Source organism: Haliotis asinina, chromosome 6 (assembly GCF_037392515.1).
Source record: "Haliotis asinina isolate JCU_RB_2024 chromosome 6, JCU_Hal_asi_v2, whole genome shotgun sequence".
NCBI lineage: Eukaryota > Metazoa > Mollusca > Gastropoda > Lepetellida > Haliotidae > Haliotis > Haliotis asinina.
Genome location: NC_090285.1, coordinates 52,368,985 through 52,382,222, shown reverse-complemented (window position 1 = coordinate 52,382,222; position 13,238 = coordinate 52,368,985). Strand labels below are relative to the sequence as shown.

The window sequence follows — 13,238 nt, the reverse complement described above, 5'->3', positions numbered from 1 at the left end:
TCGAATGGTTAAAACAACATTGTTTCTATGCTTAGAAGTATCACATGCCTTGAAGCCTTATTAGACGTCACGTGTTGTTAGTTACGCTCCCATGAATGTATGTGTTCTAGCTGATGGGTTCGGAAGTGGCGGAAAGTCCCGTTAGTCACCCCTACGACAAGCATGGGTTTCTGAAGCCCGATTGTAAATAAGATCGTCATGGGTATTCCTTACCTGGCATGAGGAAAATGAAAATGAAATGCAATAAATGGCCAGTCTTCCAATAGCTACTCACCATGGGTTTTTGTATCAGACGACGGCTCAAGAAAGTTGATGATAAATCATGTATGCACCATGACATGTTTCTGGCCAGTTTACCTCAACCCTTGCAAATTTGTAAACCAGATGTTTTCTTTCTGATCATTTTGACCAGTCGTTTAATTATGAAATATGCCTGAAAATTTACTCAAATGATGTACTGCTTTAAGTTGGACTCGGAGGGAGAACAACAGTGTTAAAACTCTAAAGTCATATCCAACAAACGCAAACCAATATTCCTTCTTACATATGGATTTGGTTATTCAATTGAGTTAGGTCACGGAAGCGTTTCATAGTTACATGCGTAATGAATTACAAAGTTTACCTAAGATATGTAACTCACACGTCCTACACGCCTATAACCTGGCATCTGCGTGGTATCTATTCCTTCACACAGACTCATTCCTACGCCTAATGAGTATCAAATTTTGGAAATTTGGGGAAATCCAGATGTGAACTGGGGTTGGGAAACTGGATGACTAGAAGAATGTTACGTGAGTATTGTAACTGCTGTCGAAAGATTCTTCACACCGTTTCTTTCACTATATACTGCAAACAACCTCCAGGCAGTCGTTTCCAGAGACCATTCCTTTGTAAAACGGAGTGTGTGTCGATATGGCTGTGTTCTTGCCCAGCATTACACATCCATCACTAAAATCAACGTTGGCATGTTCTCGTCATGAGCCTTCCGCTCCACAACAAGCCTAGTGTTGTATTCATGCATTTCTTGCATGTGTGAAACGGTCGATTGACTTGCATTAATGTATCATTAATATCGCATTTAAGATGGATCCATTGCAGTAATTAGTACTGTCCACCACGAGTACTATAACATAACGTAAGTTGCTCTTTCCATTATTCCAGAAAGATATGGTAGCTAACCTTTGAACTTGTCTCAACCAGAGGTCATCAACCGTGTGATCAGCATAACATGTTACATATTTTTATCTAAATCGAATACAATCTTCAAAACAGGCTTCGCATTGTACTCAGGACGTCTATCTATCACACGTAGTTGTCTAATCAGCAAAATCTACAGCTGACTTTTCACAAAGGTGACCTCGTATAACAGCCTGCCACAGATATTGTGAAGCAACGCCTTCGTTAAATATGTTGCAGGTTGCTCTGGTAATCCTCATCGTGGCTGGTAATGACATATTTAGCATTGTACATGTGATGTTTGTTTTTCACACATTAAGGTTATTTCATTTTATCACACCAAATATATATGTCAATCGGGAAAAGAATGTTTCATGCATGCTTATTTATGATATTACTGCATCGTATCCAAAGGAATATTCTAAAGCAATTGTGGTATGCCTTATTTGTACTTGTAGGGTCCGATGGCGCCCTGAAGTTTGCCTCCTACTACCAGGACCATATGGTTCTACAGAGAGGCCCTCAACAGGCTGTCATCTGGGGACACGCCACAAAACTTGGAGACACTGTCACAGTGGCCATCGCTGGACACGGCTCGGTCACAGGTGTAGTCACCAAAGATGCTGCAGGACACGGCATGTGGAAGGTGAAACTTCCGGCTATGACAGACAAGGGCCCTTTCACCGTATCTGCCAAGTCAAGTGAGGGAACAGTGACGATCAAGGACGTCCTTTTCGGGGATGTATGGCTGTGTGGGGGACAAAGTAACATGGGTTTTACAGCTGGACATGTAAGTCGTTAATAACCCTACACGTTAGGTTTGGATGAAGCAAATGGACTCATCTGTAGTTTGAAATTCTCTAACAAGTCCTCACCCGAACCTCCTTTGTTGCGTGAAGCTAACAATAGCAACAATTCAGGGTCACGGTGTTACATGTTTAGTGACTGATAGTTATGATTGTCCAAAACACCATAGTCTCAGTTCCTTTCACTGGGCCAATAAAGAAACAAAAATCTGTTACCTGGGAAGAAGTTGGGCCTCGACCTGAAAATTAGTACCAAAGGAAGTGTCACGAATGTTTGATATTGGGGTAGTGGTGAGGTAGACCAGTGGTTCTTGCATTTACTCGTCACGCCGAGGACAATGAGTGAAGCCCATTTCTCCTGTCTCCTGTTGTGATATTGCTGGAAAGCGATGTAAAACTCTTTTCATCATAGGTACTAAATGCAACAGCTGAATTGGAAGCATCACTGAAGTATACAGACATCAGGATCATGCGCGTACGAGACATGCAGTCAACATCACCCCTCACAGAATTGCCAGGAAATGGAATATATACAAAATGGACACAGCCAACAAAAGGTATACGACCAGTGTAGCCACTTATATAGTACGCAGAGTCTGGATATATTTCAGGAACTGATGACATGCATCATCCATTGTGTTATATATTATCATATCAGTACATGATATATGTACACTCTGCATGATATGAATAATAATAGCATCACCTATCTTTCACAGTTGCTGTCAACACTTTTTCTGCTGTGTGCTGGTTGTACGGCGAGTATCTCTACAATGACAGAAAGTATCCCATAGGTTTGATTGAGTCCTGCTGGGGAGGAACGCCTATCGAAGCCTGGTCCTCTCCAGATGCCCTGGCAACTTGCTCTCATGTTGCAAAACGGTAAAAATGTATTGCTGCGATGTTTTACTGATGTTAACTTTAAATTGTGTTGCTCACCAATCTTTACGTCATGAATACTCACATTTATTTACAAAAGGTTATGCAATCTGTGGACGTTTTGTACATGTATATGGTCAAAATAACCAGTTTTGTAATTTCTTTGACAGAGGCCCACACGCAGCCTCTGTGCTATGGAACGCAATGATCAACCCTCTCCTTGACCTCACCATTTATGGGACCATCTGGTATCAAGGTCTGCAACAACACAAACTTCACATTTATAAATTCAATACAATTCGATTTATGCATCTTATACCATCTGTCTGGGGGCGAGATCAAAGACACGTTGTCTAACATGCTATGCTGTTATATGAGCATCTCCCTCAGCTACAGCATGGCAGCGGTAAGGACATACGTCATGTCTGGTCTCCTCTAGCCTTCATATCTAGGCAAAAGAAATGCGATATTCTATGACGCCAATGCCGTTTAAATATCTCCCAAACTGGGTTGTTTGGTCGTAGCTGCACTTTGGCTGAATGTTTCTGGAAGTTTACGAGGAGTACTACACTGCTATTAGTGGTTTCATTATGCAAGATGATGCAGCTGAATCACTTCAAATTCAGTCTGAATAATACGACCCCTGAATAAATGTATTTTACTTGGTGGATTGTTTACTCACCAAGAAACATTCTTGACTTAACCATCATGAACCAGACGACAGGTCACTTCTAAATTTTCTTGGAGTAGTGGGTGATAGGGTAGCTTAGCGGTTAAAGTGTTCTCTGAAGACCTGGGTTCGATTCAAAGTGTGAGGTCCATTTCTGGTGTTGTCCACCTTGATATCACTTAAATATTGCTAAATCAACGTAAAGCTAAATTCATTCACTCACATTTTCTTAACTGGATTTTCCAAGGTTCCCATTATGGTAACATGTCATCACTTTTCAAAGTTTTTAGAATTTAAACATGCTTGTTGTGTGGTGTGATAATTCTGGCCATGCTGACAAATAAATTGATCGTACGCTTTGTTCCAGGTGAGGCTAACGCTGGTCATTTTTCTAAGTATTCGTGTCAGTTCCAGGCAATGATCAGCGACTGGCGACAGAGGTTTCACCAGGCTTCACTGGGCGAAACTAGCGCTTCTTTCCCATTTGGTTTTGTACAGGTGAAATAGAAAGTAGAAATGATATTGCATCTTTAAGTGTTATATCTATCCCCTCTTGGGTCACACGCATGGAATTACGCTACCTGTGTCTATCCTTGCAATGAGTGAAGCAAATTGTAATATAAAAGTCTTCACCAGCCCATGCGTGTCGAAAGATGTGATTTACGGGATCGGGTGATCAGGCTCGCTGACTTCGTTGACACATGTCATCAAATCCAGATTGTACAGATCGATGGTCATGGAGGTGATTACTGGATAGTCAGGTCCAGACTTTATTTACAGATCGCCGTCATATATCTGGAATGTTACGGCGAATGGGTATGGCGTGAAAGAGCAAACAAACATGCCTTTTAACACATAAATCAAACTTCTAGTCAGTACCAGGACAGTACCGACATCCTCCATTCACTGGATATATACATTAGGATAAGCATATAGAGACTTTTATGACTGTAATACGTATACTGCGTGCAACGGTTGTGTTTCAGCTGGCTGGTAATCATCAGAGTGCTACATCTGTGGGAGGCTTCCCTGGATTAAGGTGGGCTCAGACTGCTAGACATGGCACAGTTCCGAATCATGATTTGCACAACGTCTTTATGGCGGTAGCCATGGATCTTCCTGACTATCATTCACCATACGGAAGGTGAGCAACAGTTTATAACCGTCTGTTGTCTGGTATTGTTTCTATCCTTTGTGTTCCCAAGGACGCTATCTTTTAAAATGACGTAAGCGACGGTCCAACTTCTCATTTCCGATCTGGTTGCATACGAGATCTTCGCATTACTCGTACCAGTTAAAGGCGACTAAGTAGCACGGCCAAATAGCATGCGTTGTCAGTTTAAGGTTGGATTCTCTCCGAATCAGCGCACTTAGCGGTTTTGTGAAAGGAAGATGATTTGAAAACGATAGCCCTTTCAGTGAAAACGAACAAACACAAATTTAACTGTTAAGTGGCAGAACTATTTTGAATGGCACGGTTTCTTTTCGCTGTCAAATAATTGGAAGATTACCTGTGATGCGGTTCACAAATATCGATGAAAAAGGTTCACAAATATCAATTATCAATTTATAATGTTCATATGCTAAAATGACGTTTGAGTGATTACGTGTCATCATTTACAATTCTGTCCGATATTGTTTTTGTTAACACAGTGGCACTTTATCAGTTGATACACTATTCCCTTAGCCTATATCGATTAAAATGAAAAATTTATATGCGTGATTTACATTATAGTGGACAATCCCGATGAGAGACAACATAAATACAAATACATGATTTTTCTTTCTTTCTTTACTATTTTTCGTGTCATTTGAACGTGGCACCCATGAAGAGCCACCTCCTCGTGGTGGGTGCTGGGTAACGCTAAGTGCTCTTCTCCCGTGTGGACCCGGGACAGCACCCCATTGCTTGTCGTAAGAGGCGACTAAATTGGGCAACCTGTTTGCCGTGGGTTGCGTCCCGTGTCAGTGGAGGACGGGATCCTGGTGGTTGAGGGCAGATGGGCTTTAAACTGCGTTCCATTTGCCCAACACACCACTTACTTCACCTAGACGGGTGGTAGAATCGGCCCGATTCTATCAATCGGCTAGTCACGGCAAGCACTTTGTATGGACTTAATTGTTTGTCAATACACTAATCTGTTTGGAAAATGTGTTACTTTTGGTCTTGGCAGAATTGTTCTCTAAACATGTTTATGATTTTGATGTATGATGTTTTGCAGTTTGCCTAGAGTCTTATGCCAGAAGGCGGTGGCTCATGGGCCAGTCTGGTAGATGTGTTATTAATAACTCTTCTGCTGGAGTATATCATCCGAGTATCCTTGGTGCTGCAAGTTGGAGACCCACTTGTTTTTAGCATTGTCCTTGTGATACTCCGTGGTGGGTGGGGAGCTCGGATGACGAACTATTGGAAATTAACCATGGCTTATGAAAACCCTCCTAAAAAAACCAAACGGCAACTAGACACTGATCCAATTGATACTGATCAAAGACTGCCCACGTCAATTGAATACTGGCCACGATTTCTTGTAATTGAAACTGTTGACAAGACTCCATTAAAGTTGAACCCTTTTGCCATATCCAAGGGTATACAGGGCCTTGCAGGTGATGTCAAGAATATTAGACGTTTGCGTTCCGGTGCTTTGTTGGTTGAATGTGGGAAAAGGCAACAAGCCACAAACCTTATGAACACAGAATTGTTTGTCGGTGTTCCAGTCACGGTTACGGCTCATAAAACACTGAATACGAGCAAGGGAATCATCAGAGATCGTGACCGATTGTTTGCGGATATGACAGAGCTTGACATCATCTCTGAGATGAAAGATCAGGGTGTACTCAATGTAAAACGTTTCACAATTCGGAAGAATGATGTTGTAACTAACACCAATACTTACCTGTTCTCCTTTTCCTCACCAACTGCTCCAAAATCTCTTAAAGCAGGTTATTGTAACATCAATGTGGACATGTACATTCCAAACCCTTTGCGGTGTTTTAAATGTCAAAAGTTCGGTCATGGCGTCAATACTTGCACATTGTCTGTTGTATGTGCTCACTGTGGCGAAAAGACACATACAACAGAAGATTGTGACAGTAATGTTAAAAAATGTACAAACTGTGCGGGTGACCACTCCTCCTACTCTAAAAGTTTTCTTGTTTGGAAACATCAAATGGAGATAAATAGGATAAAATTCACTCAAAACGTTAGTTTTGCGGAAGCTAAAAAGCTAGTTCAAAGCTCAGAACATAAGGAGAGCTATGCTTCTGTCACCAGAACATCGTCAGAAACAGTAACCGCTAAAACAACAACGTCATCTGCATGCTGTCAGACAAACCTGACCTGGGTTAAAACGGAATCTCCTCTGATATTCTCACCTGCAATATCGACCCAAACAACAGAATCAGTTCCTAGTACATCTCAAAGCCAATGTGAAACATCCTCTGATCTTAACGCATCATCTCAGCCTACAAAGTCTAAACAACTCTCTAAAGGCAAAGGTACAAAGCCAGATTCTTTGAAAGAACTTAGTGGTAGAGCACCCAAAGGGTCAGACAATAAAATCAATTTATACAACAAATATGGATCCCTTGAGGACATGGACGTGACTGAAAACGTCCGCTCCAGGGCACACAGCTTGTCGCCCGCCAAAAAGGTACGGGGGAAGATCCCCAATAAATCCTCCCAAACGATAGATTATCATAATCCTATTATACAATGGAACTGTAGGGAAATAAGGAATAATTTCCATGAATTACAACTTTTAATCCAAGATTTATCACCCTCAGCGTTTTGTCTGCAGGAGACATATTTGAAAGAGACAGATGTTCTTAACCTACGTTCGTTCAGTGCATACCGTTGTTTTTCGCCTAAGGGTGACAGGGCCACTGGAGGGTCTTCCATTCTAGTTAAACAGAACGTTATCCATAGCCCAGTTACACTTACTACTAATCTTCAGGCTGTTGCAGTGCGACTAACTTTGCACGTTGCGTTTACATTATGTTCTCTGTATGTTTCTCCGTCTTCAACGTTTCACAAACTCGACCTTCAAGCTCTATATGATCAACTCCCAAAGACCTGCATTACTATGGGAGATTTAAATGGACACAACCCACTCTGGGGTAGTGCAACAATAAATGGTAACGGTAAAGTACTGGAGGAATTTTGTTCAGATAATGATTTATGTATTTATAAGGATGGCTCCAATACATATTTACATCCTGGTACAGGAACGTATTCTGCTCTCGACTTGTCAGTCACAAATTCAGAACTACTAAATGAATTCGAATGGTCAGTCCACGATGACCTCTGTGGAAGTGACCATTTTCCTACTATACTAAAATCTGTAACTCCATCTGATGTTCCTCCATCATCAAGGCGGAATTTTAAAAAGGCTAACTGGGCTTTATGTGAAACACTGTGTGCTGAAAAACTTAAACCTGAACTTTTTATTGACGTTCCAGATGCGATTAAATGCTTTTCTGATGAACTGAACTCCATAGCTGATGAATGTGTACCAAAGTCCTCTGCAGTTCCACATATACGGAAACCATTGTTCAGTGATGAATGCAAACAAGCTAGGAAGGCAAGGAAAAAAGCAGAACATTATTTCCGTCGCCATCCTGTGGTTCATAATTTAAATAAATTTAAAATTTTAAATGCTAAAGCACGGCGTACTTTTAAACAGAACAAACGCCAATCTTGGCAAAATTATGTATCCAAAATAAATTCTCGGACACCCATGTCCAAGGTATGGAACATGGTCCAGAAAATTAAGGGTAAAGGTACAAAATCTAGTGTCCATCATCTTAGACATGGAAACCAATTGCTTACTGATAAATCAGATATTGCTAATAAACTGGGTGAAACCCTTGCTAAACACTCTTCCTCTTCAAATTATGTACCTAAATTCTAAACGTATCAAAGACAACAAGAAAAAAAGTATTAATTTCAACTCAGATAATGGGGAAGACTATAATGAAACATTTTCTATTCATGAACTCCATTCTGCTCTTGATCAAGCTCATGACACTGCTACTGGAGCTGATAACATCCATTATCAGCTCCTGAAGCACTTACCAGAGTCCTGTTTAGAGGCACTCTTATCTATTTTTGACGATATTTGGACTTCAGGTAAATTTCCGTCTTCATGGCGTGACGCTATAGTAGTACGAATACCTAAACCTGGACGTGATCATACTGATCCGTCTAATTATCGACCTATTTCACTGACTAGCTGTGTTTGCAAGACCATGGAACGCATGATAAATAACCGACTTGTTTGGTACTTGGAAACTAATAACCTTATCACTGATATACAATGTGGTTTCCGTAAAAATAGAAGTACTGTCGATCACCTAGTGCGTTTGGAATCATTTGTTAAAAACGCACTAATTAAAAAACAACACGCTGTGTCTATCTTTTTTGATTTAGAAAAAGCATATGACACAACCTGGAAACATGGTATTTTAAGAGACTTACATGACTTCGGTTTGCGAGGTCGTTTGCCGCAATTCATAGCCAACTTTTTAAATGATAGACAATTTCATGTCCGCGTGGGTTCTACCCTGTCTGATCATTACAATCAGGATCAGGGTGTTCCACAAGGCAGTATTTTATCTGTCACACGTTTTAGTATAAAGATAAATAGTTTATCGAAAGTTTTAAATGATTCTATTGATGGTTCGTTATTTGTGGATGATTTTAATATTTCTTGTCGTGGTAAAAATATGAATACCATAGAGCGGAAGTTGCAGTTGTGCTTAAACAAAATAAATAAATGGTGTCTTGAAAACGGCTTTAAATTTTCTAAATCGAAAACTAATTGCATACATTTTTGTTGTAAATATAAACCACATAAAGACCCTGAACTATCTCTAGATGGCACTCCCATTAAAGTTGTCTAGGAGGCCAAGTTCTTGGGATTAATTTTTGACTCACACCTGACGTTTCTGCCTCATATTAAATCTCTGAAAACTAAATGCCTGAAAGCACTTGATTTGTTGAAAGTGGTATCAAATTCTAAATGGGGAGGTGATCAAGCTACCCTCCTCCATCTATATCGATCACTTGTCCGTTCTAAACTTGATTATGGCTCCATCGTATATGGTGGAGTCTGCAACAGCAACTTAAAATTATTAGATTCTGTTCATCATCAAGGTCTAAGACTTTGTCTTGGGTCCTTTAGAACCTCTCCTGTTGACAGTCTGTATGTTGAAGCCGATGAACCATCTCTTACACAACGCCGTATAAAATTATCTTTACAATATATAACAAAGCTAAACTCTAACGAATCTAACCCTGCATATAACTGTGTTTTCAATCCTCTCTACGAGGACTTGTACAACAAAAAGTCTTCTCTTGTTCCACCTCTCGGGCACAGAATTAAACCTTTTCTTTCTTCGGCTGTCATTGAGCTGGAAAGCATAGCTCCTTCCCGTCTTCTTTCTTCTCCTCCTTGGCAGATGGTTAGGCCACAAGTCGACCTAACATTAACTACATTTAAAAAGTCAGAAACTAATGAATTACAATACAAACAAGAATATCATTAATTGAAACATGAATATAGCAATTATAAATCCTTATTTACAGATGGGTCCAAGGACGGTGGCGCAGTGACTTGTGCCACTGTCATTGGATCAAGAACAATATCTTCCAGATTACCAGATGATAGTTCTATTTTTACAGCAGAAGCTAACGCCATATTAACAGCTGTTAAATATATTCAAAGACATCCTAAACGTAAACAGTACATAATCTATTCAGACTCTCTTTCTTGCCTTCAGGCTGTTAAACACCTAGCATGTAAACATCCACTTTTAATAGAAATTATTGAACTTTATAACTATCTTGCGACTGGCCAATACGACATCGTCTTGAATCCCCATGGTCCCTGGTATGGTGATCTACCCTTTGTTGTTGGCGATCTATAGCCTGTTTTTATATTGTACTGTCCAAATAGTGATAGGATCATTTTTCTAAGTTTCCACGCTAGTTTTAATACTAACTGTGATAATCTAGTGGTTTTACTGTCCTTCGTAGACAGGTTGTTCATAATATTCATATGTATTCTTTTTTGTCATGTATGTTCTCGTCACGATATGGCTGCGATATTGCCGATGTGACGTTAAATATTAACTCACTCACTCACTCATTTGAACGTTTTAGTTACGTATTATTTCTTTTTGGAGAACCTTATAGTAGTTTTAAGCGTTTTTCATTTCAGCATCCATCCACGGTACAAACAGGACGTTGCCAGGCGACTGGTTCTGGCCGCACGAGCAGTAGCGTACAAGGAACCAGGAGTGAAGTACCAGGGTCCCTTTCCCAAGACTGTGACAAACAATAAAGCTCACCACACAATCAGCCTCATCTACAACTATGGACCCATAATGGTCCAATCCAACAATGGGTTTGAGGTAGGCTGCACTTTTAATGTTATTGCAATCAATAACACTGTCAGACGAACAAGGCTTAACAAGAATTTCTAAACTGTAATTTTGTAACATCATTCTTCAATTACTGAACACAACAACAAGAACTCGAGGTTTTAACATTTTCGATGAAAGCTCTATGGAAAAAAGTGTTCAAATATTGTTCCTACAAACAGATTCAAAACGTGAACAAAGTCTGGTCATGCTTATGGGTACTCTTGTAATGATGACCTATCCATGATGGACTGTTATTTATCATTCCACATAGGCGTGTTGCTCAACTGCTACAACGTGTGGTGGTCACGACACCTGGGTGGCTGCACCGATCCAATCCCACCAGGACAATGAAGTTGTCCTCTCTACCACAGCATGCACTCACAACGTCGTTGGTTTGCGATATGCCTGGAGAGAAAGCCCCTGTGATTACAAGAAGTGTGCCATATATGGGAAGGACACGTCACTTCCGGCTCCCCCATTTATGCATACTTATCATTTCGAAGCTGGAGTAATTGTTGGTTAATAAATCTATTAACAATTAAATTTTCTTTCGTTAATATATATATGGAGAATAGGGACAGTCCAAGTGCGGAATAGTTGACACATATAGAATAATTAAAGTTATTTTCAGCCCAACGAGTGTAGAAATGGGTTTTAGATAGAGTCTTCATATCTCTAACACTTCTAGTGAATATTTTTAAAAATCCAAAGCCATTTGCGTGAAGACAATGTCGTAACTGGGATTTGGGTGTTAGTAAACCCTCTTACCAGTTACCTGTTACGATGACCGTTCTGCCTTATTGGGAGTGCTGCCAGCTCTGGTGGCATACTCGCTTGGTCTGTCCGGGGGGCCACATCTAGGAATAAGTGGTCTGACTAACTCAACACAAGTTTCTATACTCACATTGGTTTACTCGATCCCTCTCTTCATAACAATTGGTCTGGGCCTGGACAGGGTAGGGCAAATGCAACATATGTCATATTTGGGATTTCACTTTCTTAGTAAAGTACAAATTCTAGTACTTTTTTCGGTTGAGTCCCATCCGGGATTCGAACCCGCACCCTCAGAGTCAGGCACCTAATCGCCAGCACACAAAGTCAGCCGCCTAGCCCGCTCAGCCACCGCGACTCTATTTCCCGCGGGCTAGGCGGCTGACTTTGTGTGCTGGCGATTAGGTGCCTGACTCTGAGGGTGCGGGTTCGAATCCCGGATGGGACTCAACCGAAAAAAGTACTAGAATTTGTACTTTACTAAGAAAGTGAAATCCCAAATATGACATATGTTGCATTTGACCACTTTCTAAATGGCATCGTGCAATCAGGGTAGGGCAAGCTCTCGGGATGTGAACGTTCTTCTGGGCCGGATTAGTAAAAATGTTAGAAGTGATGGGGTGAAAGATTGGACTGTCATAGGACGTCGATAAGACAGAATCATTTGGTTGAGACATTACAAGTCAAGAGGGGTGGAAAACATACTACAGATACCATATTCAAACGGCGAAAAGAATTCTACAGTCGTCAAACGTCAGTACAAGCGAATGAAAAGGCACTAACGGTCGTGTGTAAACAAATGAAGGGGAACGTCTTAAACATTTTGTTCAAGACGAAACCCGCAATCTCCACCATGTCGTAACTGGGATTTGGGTGTTAGTAAACCCTCTTACCAGGTACCTGTTACGACGACCGTTCTGCCTTATTGGGGTTGCTGCCAGCTCTGATGGCGTACTCGCTTCGTCTGTCCGGGGGGCTACATCTAGGAATAAATGGTCTGACGACCGGGATTCCTAACTAACACATAGCATTCATGTACTGGCACTGAGGCATACAATGAATAGCTCAACACAAGTTTCTATACTCACATCTGTTTACTCGATCCCTCTCTTCATAACAATTGGTCTGGGCCTGGACAGGGTAGGGCAAGCTCTCGGGATGTGAACGTTCTGCTGTCTCTTCAACCCGCACCGCACCTCGCACCTTTTTAGTGCTGCGGTATCTTTTTAAGGTGTTCGAGCCTGCTCCACCCTTATCACATGACCATCTACAATCTCTCTGATTCGTTAGAAGTTACATCATTCCCTGGTCTCATGTCGTACCTCGTGATTGGAAATCTCCCTTAATTCTAATCAGTGACTCAGCTTTAATTGCTACTTGACGAATCTGTTCTGTTCAGTTGTTTGACATTTATTCCCTTTTTCCATCCCTTAATCTATTACCCAATAGTAAAAGCATTGGTGCTATGCCGAACTAACCGCAAATCTCAATGATAGATGTATAAATCGTTT

At 40.9% G+C, this 13,238-nt stretch overlaps 1 protein-coding gene across 1 annotated transcript; it reads left to right on the top strand.

Moving 5' to 3' along the window:
* Positions 1–1,265: 1,265 nt before the first annotated feature.
* Positions 1,266–11,499, top strand: LOC137286235 (sialate O-acetylesterase-like). Its single transcript, XM_067817964.1, has 9 exons — positions 1,266–1,444; positions 1,635–1,966; positions 2,395–2,539; positions 2,702–2,864; positions 3,032–3,117; positions 3,899–4,029; positions 4,518–4,675; positions 10,752–10,944; positions 11,228–11,499. Exons 1-9 carry the CDS (start codon positions 1,408–1,410, stop codon positions 11,477–11,479), a joined length of 1,497 nt encoding a protein of 498 aa, XP_067674065.1. The 5' UTR covers positions 1,266–1,407; the 3' UTR covers positions 11,480–11,499.
* Positions 11,500–13,238: the final 1,739 nt, after the last annotated feature.